The sequence below is a fragment of the Malaclemys terrapin genome, chromosome 5, assembly GCF_027887155.1.
Source record: "Malaclemys terrapin pileata isolate rMalTer1 chromosome 5, rMalTer1.hap1, whole genome shotgun sequence".
NCBI classification, from domain to species: Eukaryota; Metazoa; Chordata; order Testudines; family Emydidae; genus Malaclemys; species Malaclemys terrapin.
Genome location: NC_071509.1, coordinates 79,511,859 through 79,535,981, shown reverse-complemented (window position 1 = coordinate 79,535,981; position 24,123 = coordinate 79,511,859). Strand labels below are relative to the sequence as shown.

Here is a 24,123-nt window from a genome sequence, read left to right as displayed (position 1 = left end):
CTGCACACGGCTTATGGAAACAAATGAAGTCAGCCCAGAGGACAATTGTTATTTTTCATCCTGCTCCTGAGTTAATCATTGGCTACAATTTTTGAGGCTCCACCTCATTTTCTTCTTCTTGGGTTCCTCTATTGAATGTGTTATTAAAAAGACATGTTTTTACTAATATTGTTTATCTCAAATTATACAGACATCAGAAAAAAAAGTAAAAACCGCTAAGGTTTCACAGCACTTTGGAGGGGGCAGAGGGCAACACCACACCAACAAGAGGTCCCGGCATTGCGCTGGAGTCAGACACTATCTCTGGGAGTGAGGGGGAGTGTGCTTGCTGCTATCAGGGGAGATTTTCTAAGTGGCAATTAGGTGTCCAACCCTCATTTACTTTCAGTGAGAGTTGGACACCTACTAGCAATTTGTGCCTTTGAAAATCTCCCCCATGCTCTTAAAAGCCAACAGCATGCTCTTCATTGGCCAGTGCAGATCTGGGGTCATAGACCTGCCTTCTCTCTGTCCTAGCCTTAGCTAGCACTGCTGGAGGTGCTAGGTCAAAGCACAGAAACTGAGATTATGCCCAGGCAAGGCTCAGGGTGAGTAATAAAGTGATAAGAAATGTTCTTGGACCCATTCTTAGCCCCTTGCACACCTGCACAGAACTCTGTACAGTTTAGCCCAGATAATGTGATACAGACTAAATAAGATGGTGGGGAGTCTAGGAAATCATGGACTTGGGATTTCACAGAAATAGGACCTAAAACAGATAAAACATCCTCCCCACCATATCAGGCCATGATCACAATATCAAGCTCAAAGTTGTGTCCTAAATGTGCTGCTATTGTATTGGACTCAGGAGTCAATACCAATCTTTTAATTATCTGTATTTATATTAGTCACTGTGTTACTAGATCTAAATTAAAGGCATATTTGAGAACCTTAAAACAAAGCATTATCCATTAACCATTTTTCTACCCATCTCTTTTCTCCCCATCCCATCACCTACCTTCTGCCGTGACTGCTATCTTCTCTTCATTCAGTGGTTGATTCTGTGCCAGCAGAATGTCTGTGCCGAGGGCTAGAGCTTGACTGTGAAGGTGCCAATTTACGCGCTGTCCCTTCAGTCTCTTCAAATGTAACTCTGATGTAAGTAGAGCAGAACAAGCAGCTTCTTGAACTGAACAATGCTGAATATCAACTGTGCAGACCATCTCATAATTATACCCTTATAATTATAGCCACTTGGTTTAACTGAAACTGGTGTAAACTGAAAGTACAGTATCATTCTGTGTTGACAAGCCTTGTAGTAAAACGCTTTTAAACACAGATTACCCCTGCATAAAATAAGAAAAAAGAAATTAAAACACAGTTCAAAGTGTGAGATATAGTGAGTCTGCAGTCAGCAGTTGTTTGCAATAATGCCTCAAATGAGTACAATTTCACCAGCATCAAGAAACACTGCAAGAGAAATAACTCTGTGAATCACATATGCTCAGGACCTCATCCTGAAACCCTTACTCCTGTAGTAGCCTTTACTTATACCAATAACCTGAAATTCAGGGAAATACCTGTATGAATAGGGGCCTACAGGTAGGGATTTTGCTCACTATCTCATGATAAGAAGTCAGTACAGCAAGATTTAAGATTTGAGAGAGATCTGTAGGGTGGCCTGACCATTGGTCCTGGCTTACACACACAAGTCTGAAGCTGTGCTTCCCACTTGGCAAACAAAATGCAGCATCAAACATCCCCACCTGAGGAATTTTTCTGTAAAGTTTCTTGCTATTTTCAGGACATTAAACTACTTGCAGTGGTGCCTTTACTGGACATGTGGGGCACAGAGGCATATGCTCTGGGGGGTAGGTTTTGTGTGTATTTCAGGTTAGAAATAAACTCAAACCTATGAGATTTATCTTCTGATTTTTGAACTCTTGGGTTTGCTATGCTGCCATTTGTCAACAGGGTGTGGACACCAAGTCAGACTCTGTGGTTCTGCAGCTCTGGGCCTGTCATTAATTAGATTGAGAGCAGGTGCAGACAGCCAAGCAACAGTTTCCTGTCTGACAAATTCAGACCATTTCACATGCTTTTACTATGCTCCGCCATATGTAGTCAACTGGGGATCGATCTTGAATGGACTGCAGGTGACATAACATGGTGCCCAAAAGGTTGGGTATGGGGGATGCGAGAGTGCATGCGTGGCAGCAAGCAGGGTTCCTCAGGTCCGCTGCCTTCCCATTGGCTGGGGCTGGGGGATAAGTCTAGCCATGTGGCTCTTGCTCCTTTACCAATCTATTTAAATTCTTCAAGGCTTTTCATAATCCTGTTGCTCCTGCTAGTTGGAGAATTTAAATACATTGGGGGCAGGGGGGCTGTGTAAGAACCAAATGGCTGTCCCTCCCCTTAGCCCATTTTGGTAACAGGAAGGAATTTTTCCCATTGGACCAAACAGGTAGGGGTCTGGTGGTTTTTTTCACTTTCCTCATGGCATTTTAGAGTATGTCTACACAGCCCATTGCAGTGAGCCTCTGAGCCCAGGTTAACAGACTCAGTCTTGCGAGGCTCACCCTACAGCACTAATAGTAGCTGTCTAGATGTTGCAACTTGAGTTGCAGCTCAGACTCTGAAGCCTAGGGAAGGGGGTGGGCTTCAGAGCCTGAGTTGCAACTTCAAAGTGCTGTCTGTACAGCTGTTTTTAGTGTGGTAGCATGAGTCCAAGTCTGTCAACCTGGACCGGAGGCTTGCTGCCATGGGCTGCCGCTGGCTGTGTAGACGTACCCATGGAGGCACAGCTGGGTCAAGCAGTAGGACTTGGAAGTTTAACATTAAGAAGATAGCACTTAGCTCATCACAACTTGCAGCCAGTGTCCAGTGCGGATAAAGGACCAGCTCCCAGAGGTAAATGAGACCTGGAATGTCACTGGTGGACCTTGTGCCTAAAGTAATAAGGGAGACCTGAAGTCTTTGTAGATTGAGGTCTGTCCTTACTAACCTCTGTTCGCCCTTCACGCAGGGGGAGGCAGAGAGGATCCAGAAGCAAATTGAGTCCTAAAGGTAGTGCTGGGCATGTATACCCTGAGCTATAAGTTATTTGGTGGGAGCCCTGTAGCTCCACACTGGAAGTGTGTTACATCAGAATGAGGGGCGGCCACATATCATCCCTCCCCAGTGTTAAATTAATAAAGTTGTAGCCTGCTGCTTAAATCCATCCCGTGTATCTGCTGTTCATTTGCCTGCACATTCTGATCAATCTAATGCTGTAAGACATTGCCCTGCAATTTACTCCTGAACAGAAGTCATAGAATTATCACTTTATTTTAACAAGCTGTCCCAGCCCTCAAATTTTGTTACAAACTAATGACAATCCATAATCAGGTAATCCCAGAGCCAACTCTTCTTCTAGACAGTTTTAAATTCTGTCTTTATATGTGGAAGTTTCATTCACATCTTGAAGGAAATACTGTGCCTGCTAATTTTTCAGTTTAAAAACCAGCATGAAGGCCAGGCTAGCGGGGCCTTTGGTGCTAGAGACACAGTTTTTATTAGTTCTTATCCCTTATTCATGAGGTCAGCAGAGAGTGAGTGTGCCTGTGGAGACAGCTCACTCAACCCCAAAGAAATGGATTGTTTCACATCATTTAACAGTAACCCTCCCTGCTGGTTAAGGAGTGCTGCATTAGTGAGCTGTGAAGGGAATCCAGACAAATCTTAAACTGGAAGGACAATGGCTATGATATGCATCATTGAGAGAGGTTTAAAGTAGGTGAAAAAAATGAGTTCTCAGAGCTCAAGCAGAGACATAGAGAGGTTTTCATTATCTCTGTAATTAAAATGGCTTCACCCTGTGATTCCCAGCTGTTGATTATTGTCTTCTGTAATACAAGAGACTTGGGCCAAATCATAGAATATCAGAGTTGGAATGGACCTTAGAAGGTCATCTAGTCCAACCCCCCCTGCTCAAAGCAGGACCAATCCCCAGATAGATTTTGGCCCCAGATTCCTAAATGGTCCCTTCAAGAATTGAACTCACAACCCTAGGTTTAATAAGCCAATGCTCAAACCACTGAGCTATCCCTCCCAGTCCCAGTCTCTTGCTCCCTAGGCCAGAGTGCTGCAATGGTGACAAATTTAGCTCCAAGTGCCTCATGTCATAAAACAGCCACCCTTCAAACTGATTTAAGGAGCAGCGATGACCAGGACCCAAAGTGAGTCCCTTCTAGTCGTCTTTGGCCAGAAGGATAGCAGCTGTTATGTGAGAACGTGAGTGAGAATGTGAGTGAAAGTGAAGGGAACACTGAAGAGTTCTCAAGGCTGAAAAGACTACCTCCCCTCTGAGAGGGAAAAATACTATCCTACAATGAACTGGAACTAATTTGCAAACTGGACACCATTAAATTAGGCTTGAATAAAGACTAGGAGTGGATGGGTCATTACACAAAGTAAAAACTATTTTCCCATGCTATTTTTCCCCTACTGTTACTCACACCTTCTTGTCAACCGTTTGAAATGGGCCATCCTGATTATCACTACAAAAGTTTTTTTCTCCTGCTGATAATAGCCCACCTTAATTGATTAGTCTCATTAGAGTTGGTATGGCAACACCCATTTTTGTCATGTTCTCTGTGTATATATATCTTCCTACTGTATTTTCCACTACATGCATCCAATGAAGTAGGTTTTAGCCCATGAAAGCTTATGCCCAAATAAATTTGTTAGTCTCTAAGGTGCCACAAGTGCTCCTTGTTCTTTTTGCTGATACAGACTAACACGGCTACCACTCTGAAACCTATCCTACAATGCTGATCCAAGAGCTCTACTTGTAATTTTATGTATTGCCCTATGAAAGATTCTTGATCCACTACGCAGTTCTCATTCCTGGGTCTACAGGGCTTATATTGTTAGGGTATGTCTACCTCGGAGCTGGAAAGTGTGATTTTCAGCTAGAGATATATCCACACCAGCTATGATGGAGCTAGCATGCTAAAACTAGAAGTGTAACCGCGGTGGCGCAAGCAGCAGGAGGGCATAACCACCTGAATACGTACCCCTCTGAGGCACCAGATTTGCATTCAGGCTGCTAGCCCCTCCCACTACTTGTGCTGCTGCAGCTACGCTTCTGTTTTTAGCATACTAGCTTGATCAGAGTCCGTGCTATGTCTCCTCAAGCTGGAAATTACACCCTCCCGCTCCAGTGTAGACATACCCTTAAGCTCTTTCAGTAAGATTAGCTTTGCCACTTGAATTGCATCTTTCAACCGCTGCATAATGTGCAGCTGCTATGAGTTTATATATAGAAAGGGCTTGGGGGAACAGTGCTTATAAAAATCAAACCAAAATCCTGCCCAGAAATGTAAGATAAGTGACACCCCCTCCCCCTTCTAAACAATCCCTTCCCCTTCCAAACCCATCCCTGGTTTAACTCCTTTGACATAAATGGATTCCAGTGATCTAATATGATGCAGAGGCAGGAGAGGAGGGTATACAACAAAAAAAATCCCTTCTCCATTTAGTTTTCAAAACACACACGTACTGGCATATAGGGTAACCTTACTGGAAATATTTAACTTATTATAGAAATTTCTGCCAACTAAAACATGGTGCAAATTCATTAGCTCAAAATGAAGTTAGCAGAGTTATACTGGGGATAAATTTGGCCTACTTAGTGTATTTACAGAATAATTTTTTTTTCCAGGTCCCTTAAACGGAATCAGTTAAGAAAGCTTTCTGCTGATAGTTTCAAGAAGTACCAGGACCTTAAAAATCTGTAAGGAATCATTTTAACCTAAAATCTTAAATAAGAGCAAACTGTGATAAGGCAATTTTATGGCTTAGTGACAAAACTCTGATTATACTAAAAAAAATCTACTGTTTCTTACCTTTAGCTGAAATTTTCAATCATGCAAGTTATTTTTGTTCAAATAGCCTGATGTGGCTTCCATCCCTTTGTTGCAGCCTAAACTTTCTGAACATTACATTTTTATCATTTTTTTTGTACATTAGAAAACTAATAATAATGTGGATCTTAACATCTATCGCATCTTAAGGAAATTAAATTTATAATAGACAGCAATTCTATCAGAAGAAATGAAAGAAAACTGATAGAGTTTCATTCAATATTCTGAAAGTTTGCAAAGTAAAAGACATTCCTTGTCATGAAAAGACTCATTCGTGTCTTTGAGAACTTTTTTTTTTTTTTTATGAATCACATTTCTGAGCCTTTTGGTGATGACTACTACCTGGTGACTACTACCACAAAATGGTTTATATCACAACCAAAACCTTTTGATTGAATTATTTCTTGTATATTACTATAGGTGTTCTGTATACATTTCATTGTTTTAAAAAATCCCAGTCCTTTTATGAGGGTGAATCATGAAAAATAAGGAACAATTGAGAAATAAAGTGTGAAAGCATAGGACCACTTATCATTGTTGCCAGCTCAAGACATGTAATATTTTTCTTCGAATATTCTTGGATTCTAACTTGAATTCTGAGGTTGTGCAGCACCATCTTGTGTTCACAAACTTAAGTACAATTTAGATCTCAAACTAAAAAAGTTCTGTAAACAAAGTGACTTGTTTCATTAAAGGAAATGTATACATGAAACATTTGCTTACAGAATTTAATTCCTTTCATTTACTTCTGATTCACAAGTGTGGGTTTGCTAAGGGATCTCTTCATCTCTCACAAATTGATAAGACCTTTTCGGAGCCAATCCTGTTTCTTTTGCAGTCAATGTCCAATCTCCCATTGATTTCAACAGGAGCAGGATTGAATCCTTTATTTGATTTTGTTGAAAACATTTATTTTTTTTTACAACAAATAAAATATTGTATAGAGAAGGGAAGCATGCTTTTTAAAATCAAATACAAGTCTAACATCTTATCCCCAAAAGTAATGATTCTGTATGTAATATTTTGAAACTCAGTTCATTAATTGCAAAAGAGATGGAGAAAAAAGGGGGGGAAAGTATGCATAATACTTTGTTAACAACAATCAGCAAGTTTCATCATACATTTTGATTAAATTACCGTAAAATGCAACTCTTTCACAATTGTCCCATATTATAAATAGAAATTCCAGCAAAGTGTTTTAATTGACCTTTGCTGCTGGCCTAATTAGAATGACATCAACCCCACAACTGTCTATATACATCAATATAAACAAACCACTGCATGCACTCCATTATACCAGTTCTGTAGTTTTATCTGCAGAGGCAGATCCTGCACCCACGCAAGCCTGTTGACTATAGTAGGATTCTGCACAGGCATAAATGTCTCCTCCTTACACAGATCAGATTGCAGGATTAGGGATGAAATCAGGAGGCAGCATGCATGCACTGGTTCATTTATAATGAATGCAAAGCCAGTCAGGTGTTTGTTTTGGCTGATTTTGAATTATCACTGCAGTAATGTGTTATTTTTTAATGTAAATACGCTTTTTGAAATCTTTAAGATAAGGCCAGTCATGTGAAATAACTGTTGTGAGAGTTTAATTTTAAGACCTAGCCGTCTTGACAGCATCCCTTTAAATAATATATGTATCTTAGTTTGAAATTTAGTTGATAAGTTTGGGGATCTTTTTGCATTTGCATTTTTAAAGAATGAATTGTTGTCATTATTATATCTTCTCAGGTTTCTTCAGAATAATAAAATCAGAGCTGTATCGGAACATGCTTTCAAAGGATTATACAACCTGACAAAACTGTAAGTATTACCATTGCAGTGCTGAAGCAATGCGGAATGGGGCAACTTTTGAAAACAGCTATACATTTCTCTCTCAGTTATTGTGGACCTTAAATAATTCCGAAATGGCCCAAATTCTGAACTCCAATTCACTGAGCACTTATTCTCACTGAAAACTTCAGAGGATTTGGACACGTGGTAGCAAGGTTATTTGACAGGAAAGTACCCTTAAAATATTTCATGGATCTTGTAGTCCGTTCCTATTCCCAAAATTTGCTGTTTCAGAAAGAAAAGGAGGAAACCTCAGTGATTTTAAATGCCAGCTATCCTGGAGCCAGTCATTATGGAATTAAGAGCCAGGAATGAAAACAGTAGGGCTGCCATGTTTAATTTGAGATAATTGAAAACTCTTATTTTCCTGGAGAGAAGCAATTACATAAGGAAAGGACCCTTGTTTCTTATTGTGCAGCAGATTTTACAAAAGATGACTCTTCCAATTTAAAAATACTTTTGGCCAGTGAGTGAGATCGTAGAAAAAAATAAATCCGTGTACTGAAATCACTTAAAAGGTAAATTCCAAAGCTGTTATTACCCTTATTCTTTGTATTTTTTCACCCTAATTTTGGATGATAATTTATTATTACTACTACTCCAGACAATTTGCAGCCCCACTCTTTATTTTTCAGTCTTTTCCAGTTATTCCGGTATCTAAAACCTATGCCTAATGACCTATGACCTGTGAACTTGCTCCCATTTTAGTCAATTTTAGTTTTGCCATTCATTTCAGTGGGAGCTGAAGCAGGCTCCAAATTCTTCTGATGCAGGGAGGGTAGCTAGAGCCTACTGTGTTTTCTAATAGAAAAGATGAAGATGTTCTAGATGATCACTGCCAAAAAGCTCCAAGTGGCCGTTCTTTCACTATCCATGCAGCCATATCATTAATCAGAATGCCAGGCTGCTACCATGGCAAACACTAGCGTCCTGAAAGAGACAAAGGGTCAGTATGTGATCACAGTCACACAAAGATAAATGTTTTTATTGTTAACAATGGAATCTCTTGAGGATGCAATTTAATAATACTGTTGGGAATAATAAAGGAAAATCTTAAAATTCTTCTTCACTCCTCTAACATTGATTAGAGAGTCTATCGTTTTTTATCTTTATTGATCTTTTTTCAGGTATCTGAGTCACAACAAGATAACCTTTTTAAAGCCTGGTGTCTTTGAAGATCTGCATAAGCTTGAGTGGCTGTACGTACTGTTCTTAGTTTTGGATAGATTTTCTCAAGAAATAGTTAAGTTAACACAAAGAAATATTTGTATCTTTTTTTATTTCTTTGTATACAGCATGGTAATTAAGGGAATCCTTCTACTCCCAGTATGTAAAAACTCCCAGTGACTTTGGAAGCAGAATTGAACCCTAGAACTTTAATGGCTCTGTTGTAGCTTATTTTTCAGTAATACACACAGTTATAAATAAGTAACTGATTAACACAAAATAATACATAAAATAAATCAGATACTCCAAAATGACAGAAATGGAGCACTTCAGAATGGAATTTCTTGGACAGTCCTTTGCCTGTATATGGTGCTTCACATCCCACAGAGGAGATGACATTCATAATATGAAATCCTGACAATATTACTGCTTCTTCTGGCAGTGGGATTTGAAAAAAATAACATTGAGATTTGAGGACATTAATTACATATCTGTCTGTGTAATGAAGAATGACTGACAAACTTTTACTGTGCGTGTTCAATTGCAGGATTGTCTCAGGGATGTTTTGATGTACTACTACTTTGAAGAAATTCTCTGTACAGTGTCAAAGTTCTGATGACATTGTTTTAAAAATTGACAAGAAAATTGCTCTTGTTTTTAAGTTTAAAAACAATCTTTCAAACAATCATGTGAACTGCATTGGAAAAGGAGTTCCCATGTCATTTGATGAAACTTCAATACTCTACCTCAATATATCACAGTATGCTAATTCAATATTCTTATGTAGTTTGAATGGGTATTTGAATAATGCCACTTCAGGGTACGTTATCTTTTGTAGTGTCTGTCCATTTCAGACCCCACTATTTTATCAGTCTGATATACTATTTGTTCTGATTTACAGGATAATTGAAAATAACAAGATCAATCAGATCTCTCCACTAACATTTCATGGACTCAACTCACTTATTCTCCTGTAGGTATTAAAATATGAATTAAATGCAATATTTAAAAAAGAGAATAGACGAAAACTAATGTGTGTTTATAAGATTTGTTTGTCAAGCTGTATTGTCAACTCTCTCCAGTAATGGAGCTTATTTTGGGAGAACTGAGCCCCATCCCCCTCCAAAACCTAGCTTTTTCAGTCTTTTTATATGCTAAAGTACATGAGTCCTGTATTAGTCCACTAAACTCAGAAGGACCAGAAGTGAGCTCTATGTCCTTGCTTTTCAAAAGACACATAGGAAACCAATCAGGATGCACTTAATTCTTTACATTTGGCCATATCTATGCTACAAATTTGTGTTGACCTAAATTACGTTGGCATACAGCTTCCGCAGTTATTACATTGCTTGTGTGTGTGCACACTTGGCTCCTTGTGTCAGCGGTGTGCATCCTTACCAGGAGTGCTTGTATCGATGAAGAGTGCAGTGCACCATGAGTAGATATCCCACTGTGCAAATTGCCACCATGGAGTGCAGGGTCTTTAGGAAGTTTTTGCAAAGCCTGAGGGGACTGAAACAAGTCAGACAGCAATTACTGGGATCATGGTGTCAACTTTACACGATACAGTGTTCTCCATTCCATAATTTCATCTGCATCCCATAATTTTCACACCTTCTTTTCAAAATCCCACAAACCCATGCATCCCTCCTCACTGACAGAAACATAGTGCCTGCAAACCTCTGCACTATTGTCATGAGCATTGCAAGCACAGGGCTCATGGTCAGCTGGGAAGTTACACTCTGCAATAGAGGGCTGCTAGGTGTGATTAGCAAGCCGGGCAACCAGGAAAAGGAATTTCAAAAATTTGTGGGGCTTTAAAGGACAGGGAGGGCTTCCTGTCACCAGACCCCTGGGCAATGGAGTTCACAACGGTGACCAGAATGATGAGTGTGGGATATTATGGGACAGCTGCTGGAGACCATTAACAGTTGATATAAGTAACACAGAGTCTACACTCTTACTGTGTTGAACTTATTACATCAATTGTGACTTTACACTGCTCGGGAAGGTGGTGTTATTAAGTCAACATAGTGAGGCACTTACGTTAGCGGGAGCAGCCTCATAAAGTCAGTCATATATCATATCCCGAACTATCAGCTGGATAATTTGGGACCCAATAAAAACATGGGTACTGACAAACTATGGAGAGAAAAGAGAGAGAGAGAGAGATTTGTTTGTATCCATTTTGGAGGGGAACAGTGATATCAACTTCTCAATAGCTTTGCATTGCATACAGTTTCATGGAAACTATGGTTTTCAGTAAATTGTATCTTATTCCAAGTTTATTGGACTCAATGACTTCAATATTCTGGGATATTCACATACTTTGTGGAAACTTACAGTAAGAAATAAATGTTTCCTTAGTAAAACCTAGCTTTATTTGATTAAATTCTTATACATCTTTACCAACCTTCTTTTGTTCAATATCTTTCTCACACATTTAAATCATTTGATAATGTTTTCCAGTACATAGTGCTTTGTGATATTTTAGTTCTAGGCTATTTTATATCCATCACAATAAGATATTTATTAGCATTCTCCTCCTTTATCTTATAATTGGGAATCTAACAGCTTTTAGGGAAGGTCCTGGATCTTTTCACCTCCACCCTCTCTATTCTGTCCTGACACAGATTTTAAAAGGCCAGAATCTTCTCCCACCAGTGTAAATCCAAAGCAACTCAATTGAAACCAAATGTGAGAAAAGACTATGGCCAATTAGGTAATAATCATATTATGTATCTATGCAAATCTCAAATGCTGCTGAATATAAACAAGGACCCAGTCCTGCTGCTATTGATTCAATAGGAAAATGATCAGATTCTAGGTTTAATTTCAAAAAGATAAATGGGGCCAGATTCACATATATGCTTCAGGTGCTTTGTGCTGTTCCAGTGATGCAAGGCAGCCAGAGAGTACCAGTGAATCTATCCCAACGTCTGCAAAACATTTCCCTTTCCCAAGTCAGTCATTTAGTAATTCAAAAGATGATAGGATTACACCAGTGCTCATAACGAAATACACTGAAGTGTTTTTAATCATTGTACTATCTCTAACAATATGAAAAATGAATAAATTCTGCCTGCCTTGTACTGAGAAGAAACAAAACTGTAAAAGGGGCTGGGGCATTATTTTAACATCAATTGCTAGTGATACTGTTTTTCTTTTTCCAGAGTGCTGATGAATAATTCTCTTGCGCGTTTGCCTGATAAACCTCTTTGCCAACACATGCCCAGGTTACATTGGCTGTAAGTCTTTATTTTACAAAAAAAAAAAAAAAAAAAAAAATCACCTTTTGTCTTCTTTAAATCAGTGTCATTCCATGACACTTTTTACCAGGGTAATACAAGGGAGGGGAATGATGCTGCAGAATAGACAATCCCCATTTCATGCCAGCCTAACTAGACTGACTTCCTGAGGTGTGTTGAATTCTGCTAGGAGAATATTGCAGTTATGGTGAGCGGGCAACTACATTATGGTTGTATCCTGCTGGAAGCACTAGAGACCCAGGGCTCCCTGAGTTCTTTCCCCCTCGAGACCACTCAATCACTGCCATTAGAGCAGTCATAATTTGACTCTCAGATTTTGAAAACAAAAAGAGTTAGTCTATAGTACCTGTCAAAACCTGAGTTCAGGATTCAGATTTTCACCCACCTGAGTTAATGACACTGCTATCACCTAAGGCAGTTCAGGGCGTGCTAAAAAATGAAACATCCAAGTATTATTATGCTTTGTGCAGCCCTAAGGTTCTACTGAGGTTTCCCTTTAATAAATAATTACTTCAAAGTAGCTATCTGATTGAAGTTAACTTTTTTCAGTGATAGAATGTTTTGGTTTTATCTCCTAGGGACTTTGAAGGCAATCATATACATAATTTAAGAAATGTCACTTTCATCTCCTGCAGCACTCTAACTGTACTGTAAGTAATAGCACATTCTATGCAGCCAGAATGAGCAGTGTTTATGGTGAACAACTGTTACATAATGCACAACGTCCGACATCAAGTTTCCGAAATATTGGTTGGTGCTTAGAACTGATGGAGATTATTAAAATGCTAAATTTTAATTATACACAACAAAGTAGAACTATTTTATGAACATATGGTAACATTCACCACCAATGAATGCAGCATAACTCCATTTCAGTGAGTTTGACCGATAGTATCAAATACCAAGATTTAGAAACTAAATGTAAAAGAAAAAAAATTCTACCACATGAACTAACCAGATTCAAGGATAATATCATTCGGTCAGGTTGCTGATCCGAGACATTGTAGAATCTCCCCAAAGCTTCCTCAGAGCCATTGCAATCATCTTCACAATTCCCCTTCACTACCTTCTGATGCTGTTGATGAGCCTCTGGACTGCTCTCTGCCTATTGTTGTCACTTTCTCATCTCTTCTGCACTTCTCTCTCTCAGCTGTCTCTTTCCTACACGGCTCTCCCCTGATTATTCCTTGTGTATTGGGAGGTTTTGGTTGAACAAAGAATGTAGGCTCTAGTCCTTGATGGTTGAATTTCTCAGAAATATCAGGTTTTGGATTTGGACTTTCACACTTTTTGCATAAAACGTGTGCTTCAGTCACATGCTCAAAAATGTCATGAATTTTCAAATAACCAAAAGTTAATGCCATCATACTGTCACATGGCATACAAAATATCAAGATATTTGACATTTCTGAATAACTTTAGTTGTCAGTAGATGCAAATACAACTGAAAGAGCATATGGCATATATATATATATACTTATACATTCATATTAAAATTGTTTATAGAATATTACAATTTATGAACTTTTAATAACTTGGCATATTTTTAATGTACTGAACAATTAAGTAAGATATGAAACATTGTTTAAAACAAGATGTAAATTAAAGACAGAATGTGCAAAATTATATAGAATGTAATCGATTACTTGATTATGTATCACAGTCTTCTCAGAAAACAAACACATTTGAGGAAGCATAAGTTTGATTTTATACTTTCAGGGTGATGAGAAGAAACAAAATCAGCTCCTTAAATGAAAACAGCTTTTCCTCTCTCCAGAAGTTAGATGAATTGTAAGTTGATTTTTTTAAATCAAAGAACAGTTGAATAATTTAGATTATTTAAATTGTGAAGATGTACTATATGTATTTGTCAGTAATTCTGCTTTCATATAACAAGCTCTAGAGAAAGCATCAAACTTCACAGGCATTCAGCATATGAGATAGTAGATCATTTCAATAAAATACGTAATCCAGGAGAAACAGCGTTCTGGTGTCTGCCTACAAGGGCATTGTGTTTCCTGAATAAGGACAAGGCATGTCACAGAGGATATGTCTACTAGCACCCATATGCCAGCAATAACACAGCTGCATGAGGTTAAACCAGTAATTTAATTAGGCTCCCCAAGCATTTTTACCACCAGTGAACAGGAAAGCAGCTGACCAAGAAGAATCTGTACTGTGAGCCCATCCCAGATTTGGGTTCCTCATTTGATGCAAACTCTCTGGCCAACTACTACCCAGTATCTAATCTTCCATTTTGGGTTAACATTATGGAGAAGATAGTGCTGACACAACCCTCAAAATATCTGGTTGCCTTCTATCTACCTGACTTTTGTCAGTCAGGGGAGGGGCCTGGCTACAGCACTGATTCTGTTCTGGTCACATTGGTAGATGATTGTCTCGTGTGATAGATAAAGGTCAGGGGCCAAATTCTCTACTCATGTAACTGGATGTATCTCCATTGACTTGAAGAGTTTGATTTGATATATTGCTCGTTAGTTAACTTAATGATTTGGGGAAACTGCTGGGATTTTTTTAAATGTTGTATTTTTTAAATTATGTCAAAGCATGCAAATCCTATTGCCTAGTATAGGCATATTTTTAATCTTTGTTATAGCTACATTATTAATAAGTGCTAAATATTATTATTAAAAACTAGATGTAAGAAATAATGCATCCATTAGGACATTTTTTAAAAATCCATTTTAGTTGCACAATGGATAAGAATTTTATTCCAAACCAATTAACTACCATAAGTAAGGAATTAAAGTGGAAACTGACTAAACATTTACTGTAAACGTAATTGAAATGGTCTTAGCCTATTAACTGAGAAATTAGATTATTTGGTTAGTTTAGGCAGGAAAAATCCTTTGATATTTCTGTCCAAGACCATAAATTAATCGATTGGGGAGGAGATGGGGAACTGGAGAGAAGAAGCAGCACCAAAGAAGAGAAAATGAAAAGATCATTAAAATCAAAGCAAAAGTGAAGTAAAAAATAATAAGACCTGTGAGTATTATATGGTTTCATATAGTCTGAGGTCTCTATCTTTCACCCTTTGCTTTAACATCATTCTTTTATTTTCCTGGTTTCTGATAACCTATATAACAACCTATAATTTGAGTTGACAAATGGACTCAAAATTATGGACCTCTTTACGTTATTAATGCTTCTTGTCATAATGAAGAGAAACCACTAACAACAAATTATATTATATCTGTGATTGTTTCCACAGAGACTTGGCTAGCAACAAGATTGAATCACTTCCTCCATACCTATTTAAGGATCTGAAGGAGCTCTCACAGCTGTAAGGCTTTATAATAACTCTTCCTTATACTGTGTGCTATTGTACATTATTCATTCGAAATGATAGCTTCAGTCATGCAGTCCAGGAAGCAAAACCAAGAAAGTCATGTTCATATCTGAGTTTTACCTGAAAATGCCAAACTTAGTCTGAAATGCGATTTTAAAAAAAGATTATGTACAAAATAATTGCATAAAAGATGCATAGTATCATGATTATCCAAAAAGAGCAATTATTTAAAATTATTCCTGCCAATATATTGTTAGTATTTTTAATAACTCGATTCCATTACTCAGCACACAGAAAATGAATATGCCATTTAGAATGAGAGATCTCATGGACTTCAACAGGAGCTCAGCATGTGACAGGAATTGGCCCTAAGAATATACTTTAGGAATACACTTTTTCCTCGAGTATTGAATCTACTGTTAAAATGACACATTTTCTCAACTGGAATCTATTGGTTTCTGTGGATTATGCTGCTATGATTCTGTTTTCTATGTATTACAACCTGAAATATAGAAATCTGCCTCTGTGCTTGACAGCAGAGCTGCAACAAGAATCAAGAGAGAGGTTACTACAAAATAAAAAAAACACTCTTCATATTTGTTTGATCTTTGTATCCAAATGTATAAACCCTGCTGCTGGGCACTATCATGAGCTGTTCCATTGACTTCATGGACTCCTGACTTCAGTATAGCCATTCACTATATCAAGTATCACACCCAAAAACAGATGTTTGCAAGATCAGGCCCTGTGTGTGGTGGTTGCCTGAATGTAAAATAGAAGTAATCTAGACAGTTTTGTTCTTTGTGCATGGAAAATATAACAGCTCTGAAAAGGCTGACAGACCAATGAGAGAAAAAGGCACAAAGTGAATAACACCAGGAAATTAGTGGAAGAATATTAAAAAAATATTTAAGCAGGGATGGACTGAGATTAAACCAAAAATGTAGTGCCCAGACCTGTTTGTATATTTCTGTGGGGTGGTTTATTTACAAAATGTGGAAATCACTTTGGAATTATATTATCCCAATCATATTTGCTTATCTCTAAAGATTGGTGGAGTCAAAATTTAAAGACATTTTCAGAGCATGATTCTTCTCATTCAGTCCTGCTTTAGGGCCAAATTGTGACTTTTAAACCATGGGCCACATTAGAGAGGATTAGTATGAACTGTGCAGTAATAAAAGGGATCCCTCAGAGAACTGTTATTCTTGTATCCTCCCCATTGACATTCACCTTTTTAATGTATTTCTGTGGTGAACGACAAGATGTATAGTATCCTATATCCAGCTAGATCAGGTCCCACTGTAACTGGGTTGATATAATGCAACACAATGAAATTCTCATTCTGTTGCATCAAAAATCTACATAAATACCTTTAATCGGGAGTAGGTATTCTTTTAATGTCTTCCCCTCACACTGTGTCCTTGGTAAGGGCCAGCACCATGCAGTGGTGCACATAAAACTGGAGAGACTGGGTATAAGACATTACTCCCGCAATTACTGTAGGGGACATCAGGAGGACAGCAAAAAATTGTGAGGTACACACACATACACATACATATAAATACTCAGAGTGGTTGTGCCTGATACTAATTTATATTATTTTATTCTATTGCCCTCAAGTTTCTTTCTCAAGTCACATAAATGCATGTAAAAAAGATGCATTTTAGAGACTAGGGGAAAAAACCTGTGACTTATTTTTTAAATTACTTCTGAGGGAATTCTGCACCACTGTGCATGTGCAGAATTTATGTCCCCCACAGATTTCTTTGCTTCCCCACAGAAAAATGACTTTCTGATGGAAGCAAAGGGAAGCCACAAGAGCGCTCATACTACCCTCCCCAGTAGTATGTTTCAGGTGCCCAGGACAGCTGGCAGTGAGGTAAATCACTGTGGGGCACGAGACGGGACTGGAGAAGACCTGGCTGGTGGCTCCTACCCTGCGCTGGGCTCAGCTGCTAGTCCTGGCTGGGCTGGGGAAGACCAGACTTCCTCTTCCTCTGCACAGCATCTGGGGCCATGTTAGACCTACCCCCAGATTTCTCCCCCTGGCTGAAGGAAGCTCTGCAAGCTCTCTCCTCTCCCCCCCCACCCCCGCTGACTTCCTGCACCCGTCGCTCCTCAGCTGCAGGGGGAGGGATCACTGTACATGGAGCTGCTCCCCCATCCACTCAACCCCATGCATCCAGACCCCCTCATACCCAGACCCTCCTGCTGAGCCTCGCCACCACCCGCCACACCCAGAACCACCACCCCCGATGAGCCCCACTCCCCCTGCAACTGCACCACCCTGACAAGCTACCTGCACTTGAATCCCCACCCTAGTGAGACCCAAACAGCTGCACATGGCTCCCCACCCCACTGAGCCTCACTTCCCCAGCATCTTGAACCCCCCACTGAACCCACACACACACACCCAGACCCCCTGCCAAGCTCTATCCCCCCCACACGCTGACCTCTCCCTACTGAGCCCCAACCACCTTCACCTGCCCCCCCCTGCAGAGTCCCATTGCACCCAGAACCCCCCAACAAGCCTCTGTACATCCAGATCCTCCCCACACCCACATCCCCCATTGAGCTGCCAGCACCCAAATTGCCCCACACCTGGATCTCCCCACACTAAGCCCCCCCACACACATTTGGATCCTGCATTGCTGAGCCTGCCCCCCCCCACACACACACCTGGTGCACTTCGCACAAAGAGGCAGGGACCTGGGGTGTTTCTGGGGCAGACCTGGTCTTTGCGCTGTCTCAGAGTTGGGTGAAACCTCACTGCTGAGTCCGTGTGCCAGGGGGATCTGCACAGATATCTCCCACCTCTGTGCAGCCAGTAGCCTGTGCTCCCCAATGCCATGCTGGAGCCTCTACATTTATAGGACAAATAAAATTTGCAGAATTTAAATATATTGTGGGCATAATTTTTTTATTTTTTGGCACAGAATTTTTAATATTTTGGCACAGAATGCCCTCAGGAATATTAAATATATGTGATTTTTTTTTTTTTGTAATCTTGCAGTCCTAGCTAGAGATAAGTCTAGGTGGCACTTGATCTGCAAGGAGGCGACGCCACTTTCGTGTTTGCTATGATGATGATGAAGAATTCTTTGGAGTTTTTTTAATATATAAGGTCCAAAAAGTTTAGCAACTGAAATATTTCTGCAATTAAAAACACTGAATAAAATTTCTTGTAGTGACACCATGCTTGTGAAGCATCAGGCTGTTCTCTGTTCTTGTTTACCAAGTTCACAGGTAGAGGACAGGTTTCAGAGTAGCAGCCGTGTTAGTCTGTATCCGCAAAAAGAACAGGAGTACTTGTGGCACCTTAGAGACTAACAAATTTATTAGAGCATAAGCTTTCGTGGACTACAGCATCCGAAGACGTGGGCTGTAGTCCACGAAAGATTATGCTCTAATAAATTTGTTAGTCTCTAAGGTGCCACTAGTACTCCTGTTCTTTTTACAGGTAGAGGAGTGTCACTATTTATAATTATAACTGCCTTACATGAGTCACTATTACAGGGATTGAAAACAAAGGGATAATGTGGCTAGACATTATCATTAGAACAAGCTTTAAGGAATCTGCATAGTACTAGATATCACTGTTTGCATTTACAGGAACCTTTCATATAACCCAATCCAGAAAATACAAGCAAACCAGTTTGATTACCTACTAAAACTCAAATCCCTGTAAGTATTTAGTCCTTTTGATATATGTGTTATGGATATTTTCTTTTTGATTTTGCAATTCTTGTTGAGAAAAATTGTTTCTGCAGAACAAGTGTAATACAAGCCATATATGAGGTGCTTTGTACCTCTGCTCCTCTACTATATTTGTTGGTGTCCCTCAAAGATGTAACTTTGAAAAAAATTACCTCCAGTATAAAGATTTCTTCCTGAGCTCTCCAGCTTCTTTTGGGGGAAATTTTGAAGCACAAAAAAAGACCAGTCAGTCCAGATATCATATAAAATATCCAGAAAGGGTGAAATCAATTCCACTGTCATGAAGATAAGGCCTTTTCTAGATGAACAGTTGGTGCACGCCTCATGCTGGTATGTAAATCCACAGCACACTGGTGTGTTGCACACTAACTCTCCATGTGAACAATGCTGCCACACATTAAAAGATCCCTAGCATGCTTTGAAATGTATCTTCTAGTTCTAGTGCATGGTAGCAGAGTCCAAAGGACGACTTAGTGCACAGCAGACTCATGTGCTGTGGATTTACACCCCCCAGCTTGTTGTGCACTATATCACCATGTGGTCAAGCCCTTAGGTGCCTAATTCCAGGCTGGAGGGAGGTGGCTCCCTCTGCTTGGGATTCATGCTCATGAACCCTCTCCTAGAGTTAAGCAATTAAGCCTGTTGGTGGAGGAGGAGATCCCCCCCCTTTAACAGTTAGCCCAGTGATTAAGGTATTTACCTGGGATGTGGGAGACACTGTTCAGTCCCCCACTCCTCCCTGATGTGGAGAACAGATTTGAATTTAGGTCTCCCCTTTCCCAGGGGAGGTCTGAGGTATTTTGGAGCAGATTATGCTCAACCTCGCCTGTTGAAGCTGTTCTACTGCACATAAATTAAATATTCATTAGGCCATAGAGCAAATGTGAATGTCCTAATCACTGGACTATAGTCACTTATCTGGGATGAGTTCCAGTCCCCCTGTTTCAATATGTATTTAATTATTTATACACAGTGAAAGAGTTGCCACAGGAAAGCTTGAGAAAGACCTACCCCATACTCCAGTGATAGAAAGGACTGAATTTAGAGATGTTATGCAGAAAAACTTGATACGATTTAGACGTAACCCAGATGTAAGGACCAAGGGAGAGGTCTGAGTCAAAGATGACCCAGAATATAGGCCTGAATGATAAGTAGGATGTTAGTGTTGTCCATGGTGATCATAAAAGGAGGGGTTAAGGGGGAAAATGAAGAGCTCTGTTTTAGCTATGTTGATCCAGAGCTGATGGTTAGACATCAATGAAGAGATGTCAGAGAGACACGCTGGGATTTTAGTCTGGACAGGAGACAGGTCTGGAGTAGAGAGGTAAATCTGTGAGTTGTCTGCATAGAGATGATAGTTGATTTTGTGTTTATAGATGAAATTATCCAGACATCAGATGTAGAGGGAGAAGAGAAGGAGACCAAGGACAGAGTTCTGTGGAACCCCCACAGAATTAGGGATTAGGAGGCTCCTTGCAAGGACACACGGAAGGCGCAATTAGAGAAGTAGGAGGAGTCATGGAAGCCAAGGAAGGACAAGATTTCAAGAAGAAGAACATGGTTGATTGTGTCTAAGGCAGCTGACAGGTCAAGGAGGATGAGGATGGAGTACTGGTTCTGAGATTTGGCTAAGAAGAGGTTATTTGAGCCTTTGGCAAGAGTGGTTTCCATGGCATGCAAGGGGTGGAAGCTGGATTGGAGAGTGTCTAGGATGGAATTGGAGGAGAAGAACTCCAAACAGTATTTGTAAACAGTGTGTTCAGTGAGCTTTGAGATGAAAGGGAGAATGAACATGGGGCAATAGTTGGAGGGGCAAGTGGGATGAAGGTTGGGTGTGTTTTTTTTTTTCAAATGGGAGACTCTAAAGCATGTTTGTATTGTGAAGGGAAAGAGCTAGAGGAGAGTGAGTGGTAAGAAGAATAAGGGAGGGGAATTAGAGTGGACATAAGGAAGATCAAGATATGGAATGGGATTGGGTCACTGGGACAAGTGGAGGTTTTAAAAGAAGAAGAAGAAAGCAGATGAGAAACTTCTGCATTTGTGACCAGAGATAAGCAGAAAGTTGGTGGGGAGGAGAAGGGAAAGCAATCATTCTGGGGACAATAAAACAAGCCCTGAGGAAAGGGCCTTAAAAGACCCCCCCAGCTACTAACCATTAAGGTGAATACTGTTCTTCACCTGTGGCTTGATCTGCTGTGAACTCAGGTGAACTTTGTACTAAAATCTTTATAGGATAGGCCCCAAATTCATCTCAGTCCAAATCAAAAAACGACAATGCGTATTTAGAAAACACACTATACATTTAACTGTTGCACTGTTTGAACTGAAATAATTAAGTAATTCTGTTAATATAACACTATGAAATTATACTTCAGTGACACAATATTGTAGTTGAAGATATTAATGCAATTTTTTTTCTTACATTAAGAAAAAATAAAAACAAAAAAATCCCTTGGTAGTTTTGAAAGAGTGCCCAACATTTTAGGAAAGATGTGGACAAATTGGAGAAAGTCCAGAGGAGAGCAACAAAATTTTGAAAGGTTTAGAAAACCTGACTTCTGAGGAAAGGTTGAAAAATGTGGTGTGTTTTGTCTTGAGAAAAGAAGCCTGAGGGGGGACCTGATAAAGGTCTTCAAATATGTTTAGGACTGCTATACAGAGGACGGTGATCCGTTGTTTTCCATGTCCATCGAAGGCAGGACAAGAAATGGGTTTAATCTGCAGGAAGGGAGATTTAGGTTAGATGTTAGGAATGATTTTCTAACTATAAGGGCAGTTAAGTTCTGGAATGGGCTTCCAATGGAGGTTGTGGAATCCCCATCATTGAAGGTTTTTAAGAATATGTTAGACCAACACCTCTCAAGGATGGTCTAGATTTACTTGGTCTTGCCTCAGCACAGGGAGCTGGACTTTATGACTTCTCAAGGTACCTGCCAGCCCTACATTTCTGTGATTTTCCTCAGTCTTTGTCAAATCAGTGTGCCAGTCATTGGGTGAATTCCAGTGGTTGTTACTATAGCTAGTGAAATACTTTGGACCCTCTGAGATGAAAGGCACAATATGAATTTAAAATACTATTATTAGAACTGTTATTTTCCCTGAGATAATGGAAGAACATCAATAGAACAGTACTTTGGAAGGGCAAAGTAATAATATAGATAACATTGCTGAGAGCACTGAAAGAGGCTCCTTTGTGCTATTAGGACAGTGAGGTTATCAGAATTAACTGTAATTTATTTTATTTCACTTTTTAGCTTTTTATTTAGATTTTCTACTGCAGAAGTTTTAAATATATGAATGGACTAGATGCAATTCTCATTCATCTATAATTTCATATAATCAAAGCTACACATTGTGCTCACAATAAGCTTGTTGTGTTTTACCACTGATTTTATGTTGCCTTTTTGATTGTGAATATATTGGTTATAGCAGCCTGGAGGGCATTGAAATTACAAATATCCAAAGAAGGATGTTCAAACCACTTAGAAATCTCTCCCATATGTAAGTAGATTATTCCGGTTTTCCTTCTTGTGTTTTGATTTTTTAATTTGACAAAGTGCAGAATGTTTAAAAATAGAAATATATGAGAACTTGCATTCACTGTCTCTCTGGCTGCTGAGTAGTTGAAAAACCAATTGATGCTGTCAGGAAAGCTGAGAGTATCATTAAGAAAAAGTGATGAGGGCAAGGGGGAGGTTAGGATTCATTTTAACATAATGATAAAGTTAAAATTATAATTAAATCTCCTAAACAGCAAACTTCAGTTCCTTGTAAACAGATATTGTACTGACCCTATCTAGGTTTGCTTATTGATGTATACATGATCTAAAGTAATATTAATAGTACAGTTTAGATATGCTAGTATATGTATAATGTATTCTGATATAGACCATTATTAATAATGTTTCTGTGGCTCTCAGAATGTACCAGATCACTTTTAGCTGATGAAAAAATACAACCATAATCAGCAAGAATGATCAAACCTTTATCAGCATAAATTAAAATGAACTGTCATAAGTAAAACAAAGGGGGGGAAATACCCCAACTCAGCAGCTAGGTATAGATCTTTTGAGTTTCTACAGACACTCTTTGCTTTTTGACTCCCCTGCAGCCATTCCTATATGCCTTCACAGACCTAATTAAACTAGGGAAAGGGGAAAGGGGCCAAGAGATAGTTAACTCCCAGTTTAGTGAGGACTAACTATTGTCTCTGCACTCTGTCACAATCATATATTTTATAGTGTGTGCGATGGATTCAATTAAAATAATTACTTTTTTAAAGTACTGTTATTACTAATGTTTAGCACATATACGTAATGCTCTTCAGCATCAAACCACTAACAAACATTAACTAACTAATCTGTTCATACCCTGAAAGGTTTTATACAGACTTGAAGTTTATTTCAAATTCAGACTGGGAATAAGGTTTACATTTTTAACAGTCAGAGTAATTAATCACTGGAACAATTTACTATGGGTAGTGGTGGAGTCTCCATCACTGATAACTTTCTAACAGATCTGCTCTAGGAATTATTTTGGGAAAGTTCTTGCCTTGCATTGTACAGGAGATCAGACTAAATGATCACAATGGTCCCTTCTAGCCTTGGAATCCATTAATGAATTTATGCATTTCTTTATGTGTATACAAAAAGGGGGAGGGATTGCTCAGTGGTTTGAGCATTGGCTTGCTAAACCAAGCATTGTGAGTTCAATCCTTGAGGGGACCACTTAGGGATCTGGGACAAAATCAGTACTTGGCCCTGCTAATGAAGGCAGGGGCTGGACTCAATGACCTTTCAAGGTCCCTTTTAGTTCTAGGAGATAGGATATCTCCATTAATTTTTTTTATTTATTTTTTACTGAAAAAATCAAAAACCTTTATTACTAGTTTTCTATTACCAGAAAACATTTTGTGCTTTGAATCTTT

General features: G+C 39.2%; 1 protein-coding gene across 4 annotated transcripts in view; it reads left to right on the top strand.

Moving 5' to 3' along the window:
* RXFP1 (relaxin family peptide receptor 1) overlaps nt 1–24,123 on the top strand; it is a 79,473-nt gene that overhangs the window by 49,226 nt on the left and 6,124 nt on the right. For 3 of the 4 annotated variants that reach the window (XM_054030287.1, XM_054030285.1, XM_054030288.1), the window contains 11 exons: nt 1,032–1,137; nt 5,684–5,755; nt 7,626–7,697; nt 8,855–8,926; nt 9,796–9,867; nt 12,068–12,142; nt 12,742–12,813; nt 13,883–13,954; nt 15,399–15,470; nt 19,092–19,163; nt 22,626–22,697. In XM_054030287.1, coding sequence (XP_053886262.1) covers nt 1,032–1,137; nt 5,684–5,755; nt 7,626–7,697; nt 8,855–8,926; nt 9,796–9,867; nt 12,068–12,142; nt 12,742–12,813; nt 13,883–13,954; nt 15,399–15,470; nt 19,092–19,163; nt 22,626–22,697 — 829 coding nt within the window. The remainder of the gene's footprint in view (nt 1–1,031; nt 1,138–5,683; nt 5,756–7,625; nt 7,698–8,854; nt 8,927–9,795; nt 9,868–12,067; nt 12,143–12,741; nt 12,814–13,882; nt 13,955–15,398; nt 15,471–19,091; nt 19,164–22,625; nt 22,698–24,123) is intronic. The other variant, XM_054030286.1, reaches the window with a different exon arrangement.